At 43.6% G+C, this 18,340-nt stretch overlaps 1 protein-coding gene across 1 annotated transcript in view; it reads left to right on the forward strand.

Moving 5' to 3' along the window:
* The window catches only part of LOC120023930 (1-phosphatidylinositol 4,5-bisphosphate phosphodiesterase beta-1-like), a 195,230-nt gene that overhangs the window by 154,606 nt on the left and 22,284 nt on the right, over nt 1–18,340 (forward strand). Inside the window, exons 14-31 of the mRNA XM_038968032.1 lie at nt 1,254–1,425; nt 2,987–3,073; nt 3,795–3,865; nt 4,076–4,172; nt 4,434–4,518; nt 4,972–5,096; nt 9,058–9,212; nt 9,330–9,494; nt 10,226–10,325; nt 10,502–10,606; nt 10,737–10,852; nt 14,495–14,627; nt 14,761–14,814; nt 15,148–15,367; nt 15,753–15,921; nt 16,393–16,469; nt 16,628–16,717; nt 17,048–17,105. Coding sequence (XP_038823960.1) covers nt 1,254–1,425; nt 2,987–3,073; nt 3,795–3,865; nt 4,076–4,172; nt 4,434–4,518; nt 4,972–5,096; nt 9,058–9,212; nt 9,330–9,494; nt 10,226–10,325; nt 10,502–10,606; nt 10,737–10,852; nt 14,495–14,627; nt 14,761–14,814; nt 15,148–15,367; nt 15,753–15,921; nt 16,393–16,469; nt 16,628–16,717; nt 17,048–17,105 — 2,079 coding nt within the window. The remainder of the gene's footprint in view (nt 1–1,253; nt 1,426–2,986; nt 3,074–3,794; nt 3,866–4,075; nt 4,173–4,433; nt 4,519–4,971; nt 5,097–9,057; nt 9,213–9,329; nt 9,495–10,225; nt 10,326–10,501; nt 10,607–10,736; nt 10,853–14,494; nt 14,628–14,760; nt 14,815–15,147; nt 15,368–15,752; nt 15,922–16,392; nt 16,470–16,627; nt 16,718–17,047; nt 17,106–18,340) is intronic.

Raw genomic sequence — 18,340 nt, forward strand, 5'->3', positions numbered from 1 at the left:
GAAACCAAAGTATACACCTCACACACATGGTTATGGGCTTAAAAAAAAGAAGACACATGTACCATGTCAGATATAGAGTTGAAATGTATTACATTTTAAATTTGCATTCCAGTATTACACTTTATATATATCACAGAAGACTGAAACATAACAAAACGGTTTGACATAGAAATACCGGATTTTCTTTGTTAAATGTTTGTGTGTTTTGTATTAATGATGAAATTCTGAAAGATATTAATAACATTCCACCCATGAGGCCACTAGAGGTTTTGGTCATTGACTGCAAGGAAAGGGCCACAGCTCAGGAAGTTGTTAAGCGTATGTGTGTGCCCGTGTGCATGCCTGCATGTGTGTGCGTGCGTGTGCCCACATGTATGAGCGCGTGCGTGCGTGTGTGTGATAAGAAAATCCGTCTTCTGGTGCGCCATTATTAATGGGCATCAGCAGTGTGATCCAACAGAACAGAAATGTATCACGTGAATTAACCAGTGTTGTGCTTACTCAAGCCTGCTCTCTCTCTCGAGAGAGAGAGAGAAAGTGTTTATGGATACGCTCCCACTCTCCCCAAAGGAAGCATATTCAGGAGTGTAGAACGTTTTGAAGCTGTAAACTGAACACTTTTGAAGCTGTAACCTAAACACTCTTGAAGCTGTAACCTAAACACTCTTGAAGCTGTAACCTAAACACTCTTGAAGCTGTAACCTAAACGCTCTTGAAGCTGTAAATGAAACACTTTTGAAGCTGGAAACTAAAAGCTTTTGAAGCTGGAAACTAGACACTTTTGAAGCTGGAAACTAAAAGCTTTTGAAGCTGTAAACTAAACACTTTTGAAGCTGGAAACTAAACACTTTTGAAGCTGTAAACTAAACACTTTTGAAGCTGGAAACTAAACACTTTTGAAGCTGTAAACTAAACACTTTTGAAGCTGTAAACTAAACACTTTTGAAGCTGTAAACTAAACACTTTTGAAGCTGTAAACTAAACACACTGCCAAACCAGCTTGTAATGGACTGTTTTTCATTCCGTTCACTAAGCCTTTAACACTGTGACCAGCACCTTCTCATCGTCACAACACTAAGTTCGTTTTGATACCCTTGCCTACCACACACACCCACCGACATCATCATCAGTAGGACCTTTGCGCGCGTGTTACTTTCACGTAAAGAGTAACTCATGTCTCTCCCTCGATGGCTCCCTCTCTCTCAATCTCTCGCACCCTCTCTCTCCCTTCACCTCTCTCGCTTTGTCTCTAGTTGGAACCAGGTGTACACCTGCCCAGCCCTTTGGATCTGATGGGGAAGATTCTGGTGAAGAACAAGAAGAAACACGTCAAGACATCGAGCACCAAGAAGAAACTGTCAGAGCAGGCCTCCAACACATACAGCGACTCATCCAGTGTGCATGAGCCTTCTTCTCCCAGCACAGGTATGGGACACACACGCAGCAGCAGCAGCAGAAAGACACGTCTCTTGTAGGCCATTCACACACAGAGGGTGGTTATTCGATTTATAATAAAGTGCAACGCTGCGAGTCAGCAGAAGTACTGGTGGGAGAATTGTTTGCCAATCATAAATGCTACATCTTACAGTAAGAAATGGCTGTAGTTGATCATCCATCGCTTTCATGGCCCTCTCCATCAGTGAGCTGTGTTATTGACTATTTCATATACTCATACACTCCGAGTACCACCCCAGGCACACACACTCACTGGTGGGGCCGAAACTCTAGCTCCGGTGCGCATGTGTGTATATCAACCTAGCCGTGTGTGTGTGTGTTGTGTGCCTGCCTGCCTGCATGTGTGTGAGTGTGTGCTTGCTTCCGTGTGTGTGTGTGTGTGTGTGTGTGTGTGTGTGTGTGTGTGTGTGTGTGTGTGTGTGTGTGTGTGTGTGTGTGTGTGTGTGTGTGTGTGTCAGAGTTAGTTTTATAACTACCCAGCAGACAGCCCTGCTGTACCAGGGCCAGGCAGGCGGCAGGATCGATGCTCTTAGCATTCCCCTTCACACAGAATCACCCGGCATCCATCAACAGCAGCCTACTGGGGCTTCCAGCCACGCGCCACACTCATACACTAGTACACACTGCCCCCTGCTGGTAGACTCACAGACACGCACTATGTCCTACACTACTGCAGTCCATGCTGATTTCTGAAGGATTTCACAGACTGATCAAATCAAATTTTATTCGACACATGCTTCGTAAACAACAGGTGTAACTAACAGTGAATGCTTACAGGCCCTTCCCAACAATGCAGAGAGAAAGAAAATAGAGAAATAGTAGAAAAGTAATAACACATAATAATAATAATAATAATAATAATAATAGTAATAATAAATACAGAATGAGTAACGATAACTTGGCTATATACACGGGGTACCAGCACCAAGTCGATGTGCAGGAGTCCGAGGTAATTGAGGTAGATATGTAGGGATAAAATGATTAGACAACAGGATCGATAATAAACAGCAGCAGCAGCATATGTGATTAGTCTATTTAGCAGTCTTATAGCAGTCTCCCACAAGGGTTCACTTGGGTTGAGATCTGGCTACTGAGACACGCACAGCCTTTAAACCATATGCTCCTCCGAGACCCCTCTTTCAACGTCACGGAGATCTCTTCTAGCCATGGTAGCCTAAATAATGGGCAACTGGGCATTTTTATACATGACCCTAAGCATGATGGGATGTTAATTACTTAATTAACACAGGAACCACACCTGTGTGGAAGCACCTGCTTTCAATATACTCATTTACTCAAGTGTTTCCTTTATTTTGGCAGTTACCTGTATATCCAGTGGGAGCTGGTGGAGGGAGAAATAGTTGGGACGGCTTCATTGTAATGGCTGGAATGGAAATAGTCTCCATGTGTTTGATACTCTTCCATTCATTACAGTTCAGCCATTACAATGAGCCCATCCTCCGATTTCAGGAGACACCAGCCTCCACTGTGTATATCACATATTGGTTAATCATTATTTGTTGTCCACCAGGTTCGGCCAACCAGGAGATGACCGAGTCCTCCCAGCCTCTAGAGGTCGCTGAGCTCAGCGTCCGACCACAGGGCAGGAAGTCCATTGGTGAGTCATGCCCATGGTCACACCATCAGATAGATACCCCTCAGTTACCTGGTCTTAAAACAACCCTTAGTAGCCTTAGTTCTATAACCTAGTCCAGCGTTTCCCAAACTTGGTCCTCAGGACCCCAAGTGGTGCACGTTTTGGTTTTTGCCCGAGCACTACACAGCTGATTCAAATAATCAACTAATCACCAAGCTTTGATTATTTGACTCAGCTGTGTAGTGTTTGGGCAAAAAACTAAACATGCACCCCTTGGGGTCCCCAGGCCGAGTTTGGGAAACGCTGACCTAGTCACTTCCTTAGTTTCTTCCTTCCCCTATTCCCTTTCCCTATGTCCTTCCCTTAATTCATTTTCCTATCCTATCTAGGGTTGCATTCTGGGAACTTTCAATAAATTCCCTGGTTTTCCACAAATTCCCTTCTTATTCCGGGTATACTTCAACCGGGATTTCAGGAAAACCAGGGAATTTATTGAAAGTTTCCAGAATTTTGCAACCCTGTCCCAAGCTCCCTCCCCCCTTTTCCTTTCCCTAACGTCCCCATGGTGCAAGCTGCCGTAAACCCACTAAAAGGCTTGGTGGGTCTGTCCCCATATTGCTTACACCTTCATTCACCCCCTTCAGAACTCCAAACCTTGGCGGTTGCTTTCTGACAATGCAGCCTTCAGAAATCACTAGCATGTAGCCAGAGAAGCTAACTTAAACCTGCCCTTGTCTTTCAGGCGAAGTTGAGGCAGAGAGTGACGATGATGATGATGACGATGATGACTGTAAAAAGGGGTCCATGGATGAGGTAAGTAGCCTACAAAACATCTTCATTCTTTCTCCAGCAGCCTCAGGTGTCTCCTGTTTATGTGTGCCGAGGCTGCCCCCTAGTGGAGATTCACAGAAATACACTTTACCCGTGAGCTATGTCCCGACAGTCAAACAAGGAGAGTAAAAGGAGAGGAGAAGAGAGGAGGCTGTTCTCTCTCTAACTGTGTGTTGTGTGATCCTCCTCCAGGGTACAGCGGGCAGCGAGGCGTTTGCCACAGAGGAGATGTCCAACCTGGTCAGTTATGTCCAGCCAGTCAAATTTAACTCTTTCGAGGCCTCCAAAAGTAAGACCTTCACTCCTGAGCACAACTCAACACCTATTTAGACCACACCTGTTCAGAAGAACAGCACCATACACACTCATTTGAATATTCCATGTGATTGTGAACCACATTTTTTGGCATTGTGAATACACTATCTCAAATGAGTTGTACTGTTACAGATTCACTCTTTCAAATGTTGCTGCATATTAAAAAAAACAAGTAGAGTCAATTCCGTAAGTTATGCCATTTTCAAAATGAATTTACCAATCAATCAATTTCCAGAGATCAATCGGAGCTATCAGATGTCATCGTTTGTGGAGACCAAAGCCTTGGAGCAGCTCACCAAGTCACCCGTGGAGTTTGTTGAGTATCCTTCCCACTCTGTGTGGAGGATTGACGTAAAACGTCTGTTCAAATCTTTTCCTTTTTTTGAAACTGTCTCAACAGCAATGTAAACTTGTAAATCACCTTCCCTGGTTAAGTAAAAGTAGGGAGACCGGGGATCAAAGTAACACTTTTAGGCTTTTGCTTATTATGACAATACTATTTAAGTTAGATTAATAATATTTTTATACAAAAAAAATATTGTCAATAAAAGAATTGATGGATTTTAACAAAACCTCTTAGGCTTGTAATACTAACCAAGCATTAGCACATTGACTAACAGTTATTTCTCATTTGAGTTGAGTTATTAAGCTGTTACAACTGACCCTGTGTTACTTTGTTCCCCGGTCTCCCCTATCCGTGTAAGTACTAGATAGCTCAGTGCAGAAGGTAAAGCCCCTCTCCAGATGTCCTCTCCTTAACGGAGCGTGTCCAGGTATAACAAGCTGCAGCTGAGTCGTATCTACCCTAAAGGCACCAGAGTAGACTCCTCCAACTACAACCCTCAGCTCTTCTGGAATGCTGGCTGTCAACTGGTGGCCCTGAACTTCCAGACAATAGGTAAGACCTGATTCGTTTCGCACTAGACAATAGGTAAGACCTGATTCGTTTCGCACTAGGCAATAGGTAAGACCTGATTCGTTTCGCACTAGACAATAGGTAAGACCTGATTCGTTTCGCACTAGGCAATAGGTAAGACCTGATTCGTTTCGCACTAGGCAATAGGTAAGACCTGATTCGTTTCGCACTAGACAATAGGTAAGACCTGATTCGTTTCGCACTAGACAATAGGTAAGACCTGATTCGTTTCGCACTAGACAATAGGTAAGACCTGATTTGTTTCGCACTAGGCAATAGGTAAGACCTGATTCGTTTCGCACTAGGCAATAGGTAAGACCTGATTTGTTTCGCACTAGACAATAGGTAAGACCTGATTCGTTTCGCACTAGACAATAGGTAAGACCTGATTCGTTTCGCACTAGACAATAGGTAAGACCTGATTCGTTTCGCACTAGACAATAGGTAAGACCTGATTCGTTTCGCACTAGACAATAGGTAAGACCTGATTCGTTTCGCACTAGACAATAGGTAAGACCTGATTCGTTTCGCACTAGACAATAGGTAAGACCTGATTCGTTTCGCACTAGACAATAGGTAAGACCTGATTCGTTTCGCACTAGACAATAGGTAAGACCTGATTCGTTTCGCACTAGACAATAGGTAAGACCTGATTCGTTTCGCACTAGACAATAGGTAAGACCTGATTCGTTTCGCACTAGACAATAGGTAAGACCTGATTCGTTTCGCACTAGACAATAGGTAAGACCTGATTCGTTTCGCACTAGACAATAGGTAAGACCTGATTCGTTTCGCACTAGACAATAGGTAAGACCTGATTCGTTTCGCACTAGACAATAGGTAAGACCTGATTCGTTTCGCACTAGACAATAGGTAAGCCCTGATTCGTTTCGCACTAGACAATAGGTAAGCGCTGATTCGTTTCGCACTAGACAATAGGTAAGACCTGATTCGTTTCGCACTAGACAATAGGTAAGACCTGATTCGTTTCGCACTAGACAATAGGTAAGACCTGATTCGTTTCGCACTAGACAATAGGTAAGACCTGATTCGTTTCGCACTAGACAATAGGTAAGTCCTGATTCGTTTCGCACTAGGCAATAGGTAAGACCTGATTCGTTTCGCACTAGACAATAGGTAAGACCTGATTCATTTCGCACTAGACAATAGGTAAGACCTGATTCGTTTCGCACTAGACAATAGGTAAGACCTGATTCGTTTCGCACTAGACAATAGGTAAGACCTGATTCGTTTCGCACTAGACAATAGGTAAGACCTGATTCGTTTTGCACTAGACAATAGGTAAGACCTGATTCGTTTCGCACTAGACAATAGGTAAGACCTGATTCGTTTCGCACTAGACAATAGGTAAGACCTGATTCGTTTCGCACTAGGCAATAGGTAAGACCTGATTCGTTTCGCACTAGACAATAGGTAAGACCTGATTTGTTTCGCACTAGACCATAGGTAAGACCTGATTCGTATCGCACTAGGCCATAGGTAAGACCTGATTCGTTTCGCACTAGACAATAGGTAAGACCTGATTCGTTTCGCACTAGACAATAGGTAAGACCTGATTCGTTTCGCACTAGACAATAGGTAAGACCTGATTCGTTTCGCACTAGACAATAGGTAAGACCTGATTTGTTTCGCACTAGACAATAGGTAAGACCTGATTCGTTTTGCACTAGACAATAGGTAAGACCTGATTTGTTTCGCACTAGACAATAGGTAAGACCTGATTCGTTTTGCACTAGACAATAGGTAAGACCTGATTCGTTTTGCACTAGACAATAGGTAAGACCTGATTCGTTTCGCACTAGACAATAGGTAAGACCTGATTCGTTTTGCACTAGACAATAGGTAAGACCTGATTTGTTTTGCACTAGACAATAGGTAAGACCTGATTTGTTTTGCACTAGACAATAGGTAAGACCTGATTCGTTTTGCACTAGACAATAGGTAAGACCTGATTCGTTTTGCACTAGACAATAGGTAAGACCTGATTTGTTTTGCACTAGACAATAGGTAAGACCTGATTCGTTTTGCACTAGACAATAGGTAAGACCTGACACTACCATTGGTAAGGTCTACATCAGTATATAATTGCCTTGTTGCGGTTGGGGTTAGAGGTTGGTATAGTGATACTAGTGAATTGGGGAAGTACTGTTTGATCTTGTATTTCTGTAACTCTCTCATTCTCTCTCTATCCCCTTCTCAATTCAATTCAATGGCTTTATTGGCATGGGAAACATATGTTAACATTGCCAAAGCAAGTGAAGTAGATAATAAACAAAAGTGAAATAAACAGCAAAAATTAACAGTAAACATTACACTCACAGAAGTTCCAAAATAATAAAGAATTTTCAAATGTCATATTATATCTATATACGGTGTTGTAAGGATGTGCAAATAGTTAAAGTACAAAAGGGAAAATAAATAAACATAAATATGGGTTGTATTTACAATGGTGTTTGTTCTTCACTGGTTGCGCTTTTCTTGTGGCAACAGGTCACAAATCTTGCTGCTGTGATGGCACACTGTGGTATTTTACCCAGTAGACATGGGAGTTTATCAAAATTGGGTTTGTTTTCTAATTCTTTGTGGATCTGTGTAATCTGGGGGAAATATGTGTCTATAATATGGTCATACATTTGGCTGGTGGTTAGGAAGTACAGCTCAGTTTCCACCTCATTTTATGAGCAGTGGGCACATAGCCTGTCTTCTCTTGAGAGCCAGGTCTGCCTTCGGCGACCTTTCTCAATAGCATGGCTATGCTCACTGAGTCTGTACATAGTCAAACGTTCTCCTTAAGTTTGGGTCAGTCACGGTGGTCAAGTATTCTGCCACTGTGTACTCTCTGTTTAGGGCCAAACAGCATTCTAGTTTGCTCAGTTTTTTTGTTAATTCTGTCCAATGTGTCAAGTAATTATCTTTTTGTTTTCTCATGATTTGGTTGGGTCTAATTGTGTTGCTGTCCTGGGGCTCTGTTTGTGTTTGTGAACAGAGCCCCAGGACCAGCTTGCTTAGGGGGCTCTTCTCCAGGTTTATTTATCTGTAGGTGATGGCTTTGTTATGGATGGTTTGGGAATCGCTTCCTGTTTGGTGGTTGTAGAATTATTTTCTGGATTTTGATCATTAGCGGGTATCGGCCTAATTCTGCTCTGCATACATTATTTGGTGTTTTACGCTGTACACAGGGGATATTTTTGTGTAATTCTGCATGCAGAGTCTCAATTTGGTGTTTGTCCCATTTTGTGAATTCTTGGTTGGTAAGTGGAACTCAGACCTCACAACCATAAAGGGCAATGGGTTCTATAACTGATTCAAGTATTTTTAGCCAGATTCTAATTAGTATGTCGAATTTTATGTTCCTTTTGATGGCATAGAAGGCCCTTCTTGCCTTATCTCTCAGCTCGTTCACAGCTTTGTGTAAGTTACCTGTGGCGCTGATGTTTAGGCCGTGCTATGTATAGTTTTTTGTGTGCTCTAGGGCAACGGTGACTAGATGGAATTTGTATTTGTGATCCTGGCGACTGGACCTTTTTTGGAACACCATTATTTTTGTCTTACTGAGATTTACTGCCAGAGCACAAGTTTGTCAGAATCTGTGCAGAAGATCTAGGTGCTGCTGTAGGCCCTCCTTGGTTGGTGAGAGAAGCACCAGATCATTAGCAAACAGTAGACATTTGACTTCAGATTCTAGTAGAGTGAGTCTCTTTCTCAATCTCTTTCTCCCTCTCGCCCCCCCCTCTCTCTCTCTTTCCCCCCCTCCCTCTCCCTCCTCCTCTCTCTCTCTCTCTTTCCCTCCCTCCCTCCCCCCTCCCTCCCCCTCCCTCCTCTCTCTCTCTTTCCCTCCTCCCTCCCTTTCCCTCCTCCTCTCTCTCTCTCTCTCTCTCTCCCTCCCTCCCCCCCTCCCTCTCCCTCTCTCTCTCTCCGTCAGACCTGTCCATGATGTTAAACCTGGGCATGTATGAGTACAACGGGAAGTGTGGCTACAGGCTGAAACCAGAGTTCATGAGACGCCCGGACAAACACTTTGATCCCTTCGCTGAGAGCACTGTGGACGGCATCGTAGCCAACACGCTGTCTGTGAAGGTGCGTATCTGTGTGTTTTCCTGCGTACAGTATGTGCGTCGCGCGCGTTTGAATGTATGTGTGCACGGACTTTACAGCTCTCACCTGTTTTTCTCATCCTCATCTACCCGTCTCCAGATCATCTCAGGCCAGTTCCTGACCGATAAGAAGGTGGGGACGTATGTGGAGATAGACATGTTTGGTCTGCCGGTGGACACCAGAAGGAAAGGTTTTAAGACCAAGACGTCTCAGGGCAACGCTGTCAACCCTGTCTGGGAGGAGGAGGCCTTCACACTCAAGAAGGTAAAGCATAATATAGGGCAGACTGTTATGGGATTTGTAGTTCTTTAAGGTGAAACATATATACTGTATAATATATTGTGATTGCTGCAAACCGTTTTTGCCTGTCACCAGTATCCTTGACATTGATTGTTACTTGTTTGGACACATGTACGCATTCAAGGGTTTTTCTTTATTTTTACTATTTTCTACATTGTAGAATAATAGTGAAGACATCAACACTGTGGAATAACACATATGGAATCATGTAGTAACCAAAAAAGCGTTAAACAAATCAACATATATTTTAAATTTGAGATTCTTTAAAGTAGCCCAAGGAGGTGTGTGTGTGTCATCCCCACACATATAGTGTAGATGTCTTTAATTCTCATGTCTACAAAAAAAAATACAAATAATATTGTGTGTATTTGTTTGATATGAATTGTTGAGGAAGAGCTTGCCAGCAAGCATCCTCTGCCAAATAAAGGTGACAAATAAACTTGGATTGGATCATGATCTTACCCCGTTTACATCATCCAGGGTAATGTTGTCAACCCTGTCTGTGAGGAGGAGACTTTCATCCTCGAGAAACCCATAGGGAGAAAGAATGTTCTATTCAATTATTTGTGTAAATCACTGTTTAAAACATCATGGAGCACATTTTTATGGGATTTGTAGTTCTTTAAAACCAAGAACTCCCAGGTTAATGTGACCATCCGTGGGTGTATGTTTCTGTGTCTGTGATGGTTCCTCAGGTGGTTTTGCCCACTCTGGCCTCGATGAGGATTTCTGTGTTTGAAGATGGAGGGAAGTTCATTGGCCATCGCATCATTCCTGTGAATGCCATCCGCCCAGGTGAGACTTACAGCCTGTTAGCCTGACTGACTACCATTCTGGTCCATTTCTCTGCTTGAGTGATACTGTGTAACAGTCCTTTCACTTCTGATCACTCACCCCTGTGTGTGTGTGTGTGTGTGTGTGTGTGTGTGTGTGTGTGTGTGTGTGTGTGTGTGTGTGTGTGTGTGTTCCAGGTTACCACTACATTGGTCTGAGGAATGAGAAGAACCAGGCTCTGACCCTCCCTGCTCTGTTTGTCTATGTAGAGGTCAAGGACTATGTCCCTGATACATTCGCAGGTACAATGGCTGACATACCTTATAGAATACTGGTATAGAACTAACCGTAGAGTTATAACTATGTTTATGTTTCCACTGGCTTACATAACATCGTCGATGATACGTTCTGTACCCCCGTTCTCTTCCTCAGATGTCATCGAGGCGTTGTCCAATCCCATCCGTTACGTCAACCTGATGGAGCAGAGAGCCAATCAACTGGCAGCTCTCACTCTGGAGGAGGGAGCAGAGGAGGAGGACAGCAAAGAGGTGTGTGTGTCGTCCGTCATCCCCACACTAATCGATCAGTAACAGATCAATGAGCATCTCCCCAGGCAGTAGGCCTGTCTCTTTGTGAAGAGATGATTGGGTTAGAGCTATTGACCAGGGCTTAGGAACTAAGGGTTGAGGGCTAGGAGGGAGGGAGTCGTGGGGCAGGGGCAGACAGCGATGAAGGGTCAGGGTTATGAGATAAAGGATGAGGGGGGCGGGGGTATCACGGGGGTGAAGGAAGGGAGGTTGGGGGTAGAAGGGGGGCGAGCTCTGAGGGGTAGTAAGGGAGTTCGAGGTGGTGGAGGCGGGCCCCAAGGGAGCTGTCTCGCCTGATTTGCCAGCTGAACTGATTATCCACAGGGACATCCAATAGAGAGCCTGTACATGCTGACACCTTGGCAACAGTCGCTTAGTGAAATAGTGGGCTTTCCACTGGAGTGTCAGAGACAGAGGGAGAGGAAGAAAGATGAGAGAGGAGAGCAGAGCAGAGGAGAGCAGACTGTCCTCTCCTGTCCAAAACAGGCTTAAGGAGAGAGGACTCAGTAACAACAGGTGGTTTAGCTGAATAATATTTGAAACAAATACATATGCCGAGTACTACAACGAGTCAGGGTTGAAGAGAACCTAGAGAGGGACATTGAGACAACGTAAGGAGAACATTGGCTAAATGTTAGTGAAACGTTAGAGAGTGTTGTCACTGACGTTGGTCTGAGCCATGCTGAGAGTGGGGTACCAAAGCTATGTCTACAAGTTCTCCAACAGGCTACAGGTAGGCTCTGGGTGTGTGGTGTGTTGATTGTGCTGTTGTATATTTGCCATACAGCAGCTTCTGCTTCTAATGGAGTAAAGGAATCGTATGGTTCTACTCTGCTTATTTACATCTCATTGCATAGGCCACAAAAACATTCTCAACATTGCCATTTATACGTTGGGGTGTAATGTCCCATGTGTGTCATACACTCTGTCCAGATGATGTGCTAAGTAAATGGGAAAAGTAGTGTTTTACTTGATAAAATGCTTTGAGACCCAGTGAGAAGTAGTGTGGACCTGATAAAATGCTTTGAGACTCAGGGAAAAGTAGTGTTTTACTTGATAAAATGCTTTGAGACCCAGTGAAAAGTAGCGTGGACCTGATAAAATGCTTTGAGACTCAGGGAAAAGTAGCGTGGACCTGATAAAAGGCTTTGAGATCCAGTGAAAAGTAGCGTGGACCTGATAAAAGGCTTTGAGATCCAGTGAAAAGTAGCGTGGACCTGATAAAATGCTTTGAGACCCAGTGAAAAGTAGCGTGGACCTGATAAAATACTTTGAGACCCAGTGAAAAGTAGTGTTTTACTTGATAAAATGCTTTGAGACCCAGTTAAAAGTAGTGTTTTACTTGATAAAATACTTTGAGACCCAGTGAAAAGTAGTGTTTTACTTGATAAAATGCTTTGAGACCCAGTGAAAAGTAGTGTTTTACTTGATAAAATGCTTTGAGACCCAGTGAAAAGTAGTGTTTTACTTGATAAAATGCTTTGAGATCCAGTGAAAAGTAGTGTTTTACTTGATAAAATGCTTTGAGACCCAGTGAAAAGTAGCGTGGACCTGATAAAATGCTTTGAGATCCAGTGAAAAGTAGTGTTTTACTTGATAAAATGCTTTGAGACCCAGGGAAAAGTAGCGTGGACCTAATAAAATACTTTGAGACCCAGTGAAAAGTAGCGTGGACCTGATAAAATACTTTGAGACACAGGGAAAAGTAGCGTGGACCTAATAAAATACTTTGAGACCCAGGGAAAAGTAGCGTGGACCTAATAAAATACTTTGAGACCCAGTGAAAAGTAGCGTGGACCTAATAAAATACTTTGAGACCCAGGGAAAAGTAGCGTGGACCTAATAAAATACTTTGAGACTCAGGGAAAAGTAGCGTGGACCTAATAAAATACTTTGAGACCCAGTGAAAAGTAGTGTGGACCTAATAAAATACTTTGAGACCCAGTGAAAAGTAGCGTGGACCTAATAAAATACTTTGAGACCCAGGGAAAAGTAGCGTGGACCTAATAAAATACTTTGAGACCCAGGGAAAAGTAGCGTGGACCTAATAAAATACTTTGAGACCCAGGGAAAAGTAGCGTGGACCTAATAAAATACTTTGAGACCCAGGGAAAAGTAGCGTGGACCTGATAAAATACTTTGAGACTCAGGGAAAAGTAGCGTGGACCTAATAAAATACTTTGAGACCCAGTGAAAAGTAGCGTGGACCTAATAAAATACTTTGAGACTCAGGGAAAAGTAGCGTGGACCTAATAAAATACTTTGAGACCCAGGGAAAAGTAGCGTGGACCTAATAAAATACTTTGAGACCCAGGGAAAAGTAGCGTGGACCTAATAAAATACTTTGAGACCCAGGGAAAAGTAGCGTGGACCTAATAAAATACTTTGAGACCCAGGGAAAAGTAGCGTGGACCTGATAAAATACTTTGAGACTCAGGGAAAAGTAGCGTGGACCTAATAAAATACTTTGAGACCCAGTGAAAAGTAGCGTGGACCTAATAAAATACTTTGAGACTCAGGGAAAAGTAGCGTGGACCTAATAAAATACTTTGAGACCCAGGGAAAAGTAGCGTGGACCTAATAAAATACTTTGAGACCCAGGGAAAAGTAGCGTGGACCTAATAAAATACTTTGAGACCCAGTGAAAAGTAGCGTGGACCTAATAAAATACTTTGAGACCCAGGGAAAAGTAGCGTGGACCTAATAAAATACTTTGAGACTCAGGGAAAAGTAGCGTGGACCTAATAAAATACTTTGAGACCCAGTGAAAAGTAGTGTGGACCTAATAAAATACTTTGAGACCCAGTGAAAAGTAGCGTGGACCTAATAAAATACTTTGAGACCCAGGGAAAAGTAGCGTGGACCTAATAAAATACTTTGAGACCCAGGGAAAAGTAGCGTGGACCTAATAAAATACTTTGAGACCCAGGGAAAAGTAGCGTGGACCTGATAAAATACTTTGAGACTCAGGGAAAAGTAGCGTGGACCTAATAAAATACTTTGAGACCCAGTGAAAAGTAGCGTGGACCTAATAAAATACTTTGAGACTCAGGGAAAAGTAGCGTGGACCTAATAAAATACTTTGAGACCCAGGGAAAAGTAGCGTGGACCTAATAAAATACTTTGAGACCCAGGGAAAAGTAGCGTGGACCTAATAAAATACTTTGAGACCCAGGGAAAAGTAGCGTGGACCTAATAAAATACTTTGAGACCCAGGGAAAAGTAGCGTGGACCTGATAAAATACTTTGAGACTCAGGGAAAAGTAGCGTGGACCTAATAAAATACTTTGAGACCCAGTGAAAAGTAGCGTGGACCTAATAAAATACTTTGAGACTCAGGGAAAAGTAGCGTGGACCTAATAAAATACTTTGAGACCCAGGGAAAAGTAGCGTGGACCTAATAAAATACTTTGAGACCCAGGGAAAAGTAGCGTGGACCTAATAAAATACTTTGAGACCCAGGGAAAAGTAGCGTGGACCTAATAAAATACTTTGAGACCCAGGGAAAAGTAGCGTGGACCTAATAAAATACTTTGAGACCCAGGGAAAAGTGCCTCATAAATGCAATGTGTCAGTATCATTGTCAATGTATTTGACTGGCAGGTGGATGCAGGTGGTGATGACCCCATGGAGCCCGACCCCCGGGTGACCGTGCCCGCAGAGAACGGGGTCAACCACACCCCCATCATCTCCCCCAAACCCCCCAGCCTTGTTAGCCACCAGCAACAGCCCACAGGTACAGGTCAAATCTCCACTTGAACTTACAGTGACTCGCAACCAGTAAACTTGAATTTGTCATGCCACAACACATTTACAACCCACTTGATCTGGCAAAACCCTCCCTAACAAGTGTATATATTGTGCATCAGGTTCAGTGAAACCAGCAGTGAAGACTGAGGATGTAATCCAGAGTGTTCTTACAGGTAAGACTGGAGTAGGACTCCACAACGTAACATATTGTGTGCTCGTATTAAGATGACTATATGCGTCAATTGACACTTCCCGACAGATTTGTTGCCCATCAGACCCAGGATTCGAACTGGCAACCCTCTGGTTGCTGGCTCAACTCTCTAACCAGTAGGCTACCTGCCCGGCTACCCTCGATCTATACATGTGAACAGATTGCATGAACACTATCTGTAAAGGAGCGGAACAAATACAGGTAGAAAGTCAAACCCTCCTGTCCTCCCCCTCCCTCCCTCCATACCGTTCTCTTGTCCTCCCCTCCATCCCTCTATCCTCCCTCCTTCCTCCAGAGATGGAGGCCCAGACCCTGGAGGAGTTGAAGCAGCAGAAGGGCTTTGTGAGGGAGCAGAGGAAGCAGTATAAAGAGATGAAGGAGTTGGTCAGGAAACACCACCGTAAGACCGGCGAGCTGATCAAGGAGCACACGGCCAGGGCTGCAGAGCTGCAGAACCAGCACCAGCGCAGGCGTTCCGCGCTGCAGAAGAGCCACAAACGAGACGGTAAGAAAAGGTAGGTAGCCCTCTTCTCCTCCTACTCCTCCTCCCTGCCCTTCTTCCTGTATCCCTCTGTTTCGCTCACTGTGTGTCGGCCTCTATGTCTCTCGCTCTCCGGTCATGTTTTCCCTCTTCCATGTGGGTGCTCAGTGGCTAGAGCCTTCCACAGATAACTGTGTATGTGTATGTGTGTGTGTGTGTGTGTGTGTGTGTGTGTGTGTGTGTGTGTGTGTGTGTGTGTGTGTGTGTGTGTGTGTGTGTGTGTGTGTGTGTGTGTGTGTGTGTGTGTGTGTGTGTGTGTGTGCACGTGTACTGAGCACGCATGCATGTTTGTGTTTGTTGGCACTTACCTACCTCCATGTGTGTGTTAACCTCAGTGTCTGCTGTATTTGTGTGTGTAGTAGGTCGGAGCAGTGTCTGTCGTCCCTGGAGCAGGAGCTGTGTGTGTTGGACCAGGAGTCCAGTCAGAGACTGTCCGAGCTCAAGGAGCAGCAGCAACAACAGCTACTCGCACTGAGACAGGAGCAGTATTACAGCGAGAAGTACCAGAAGAAAGAACACATCAAAATGGTACACACACCCACACCTAATCCCTATCCTCAAGCAGAGTGATACTAGAGGACGAGAGCACATGAACTCATTTCAGCGTACACGTTTTATTGGCGTCGAATCAGCATCAAATGCAGTAACACTCAACTCAGTACAATGCTAAGCCTCGGCTTGTGTTTAATGACCGGGCTCCCTCTGGGTTTTATTACTCACTCTGCTTTGCTGACCTTAGATCAGTGTGAAGATGTCCCAGTGCTCCTCCACTGCTATGGTAGATGGGGAAATGCTGAGTGTAGTCACGGTTCTGTGTACAGGTTTTTTTGCGGATGAGGTGTCAGGGTTTATCCATGCAGAAGAGAACAATACTGACTGGGCCAATTCTATTCTCCAAAGTCGACAGATCATGCCTGAGTTAAACCGAAACCACGAGTCACCTTATGAGGCAGACAAACTGTAGGATAACCAGTGGTATTTGTCTCTGTGTGTCTCCAGCTGGTGGAGAAGTTGACAACCATAGCGGAGGAATGTCAGAGTGCCCAGTTGAGGAAGATCCGAGACATCTGTGACAAGTGAGCACGCACACACACACACACACACACACACACACACACTTACTTTTATCCAGAGCGACTTACAGGAGCAATTAGGGTGAAGTGCCTTGCTCAAGGGCACATCGACTACATGCAAGTAGTTCATGGGGCAATTGTTTCACTTTCCTTCTCCACAGGGAAAAGAAAGACCTGAAGAAGAAGATGGACAAGAAAAGACAGGAGAAGATTAATGAAGCGAAGGCCAACAACAAGAATGTGACAGAGGAGTAAGCAGATGGGGTTGAGATGGGGTTGAGGAGGAGGTGTGTTTATCTGTATATGCACCCGGCCACCAGATGGCGACGAAGGTTCACGCTTCATCTGACTGATCGACGCACACACGCAATATAATCAGACGATGCCGTTATTTTTGACAGAAAGACTTGACGCTAGAAAGTGTCACAGGTCATCAGGCAGACTTACCGACTTTTATGTACGGTCCTTTGAGCTAGATTGGAACCAGGAGTGTTAGGATTGTTGATTTGTTAAAGTCATCTTAGGTTAGATTTGAGGAATGTTAAGGTGATGTAAGAGCTGATGCCTCTCGTTGTTCACAGAGAGAAGCTGGAAATCAACAGGTCGTTTGTCAATGAGGTGGTGCAGTATATCAAACGGGTAAGTTTGTGTTTGTGTGTGTGTGTGTGTGTGTGTGTGTGTGTGTGTGTGTGTGTGTGTGTGTGTGTGTGTGTGTGTGTGTTTCAAGTTGTATTAGTTGTATGTACAGGATACAGGTCCAAAGAAATTCTTACTTGCCGGTTCCTTCGTGACAGTGCAACAACAATAAGAAACTCAAAGTATGTTTTCCTGAAGAAAATGTGGTGTGCTTGCTAGCTTGTTTTAAAGTATTTATGGTTTTGAAATAAGTTATTGTCGTGGTAGTGACTACAGTAGTAATGGTAATGACTGGTTATAGTTGGCAAAGTAGGTAGATGTAAAAATGGATTGATTGATTAGCTGATTGATTAGATAGGATAGCCCGAACATGTAACAGTTGGTCTGGTGTCTCTAGCTTGAACGGTTCAAGGGTTACTGTTGGTGAGTTAATTTATGCTAATTTATATAGTTATAGTTGATACAAGTTTTTTAAAATCTGAAGTTAGGATAGCCTGAACATGTGACAGTTGGTTTGGTGTCTCTAGCTTGAATGGTTCAAGACTTAGTTTTGGTGAGTTATTTTATGGTAATTTATGCTCATTCAAATATTATATATAATATATAACCCCAGGCTGTGGTGATGCCGTGCCTTAGACCGCTGCGCAACTTGGGACCCAGGTGGGGTGTTTATAGTTTTCAAAAGGTTTCAGAGAATTTGAAGTTCAGATAGCCTGAATGTTTTAAAGTTGGTCTTGTAGCTTAATTAACCAAGGAGCAGGACCATTTTGAATATCAACCACTGTATTGGTTCTCATTCAAGCCCATGTTAATTTACGCACATTTTAAATGGTTATAGTTCCAAAAGTATACATAGTATCAAATATCCTTTGACAAGAAATCTAAGTTGGGCCAGTCTGAACACCTCAACGTTGGTTTGGTGATTTATTTTAGATTTTTTTTACAGCTAAGGTCTATGGTCCTTCTTTTGACATTGAAATGCATTGGGAGATCATTTAATCTACAGTTGTGCTTTGCAAGCACAACTAATAATAAAATATAAGAATACAAATATAAAGTAAATGGCTCAGTAGAATCGAATAAACATTTTAGTATAATACAGGAAGGTACAATTTATAATACAATATTTACACATGTATCACGGAAGGGTCTGGTAGCGTCAGTTGTGAGGTGTGTGTAGCGTGTGTGTGTGTGCGTGAGTGAGTGAGTGCATGTGTGCTAAGGTGTGGAGAATCAGA

The sequence above is a fragment of the Salvelinus namaycush genome, chromosome 29, assembly GCF_016432855.1.
Source record: "Salvelinus namaycush isolate Seneca chromosome 29, SaNama_1.0, whole genome shotgun sequence".
Lineage (NCBI taxonomy): Eukaryota > Metazoa > Chordata > Actinopteri > Salmoniformes > Salmonidae > Salvelinus > Salvelinus namaycush.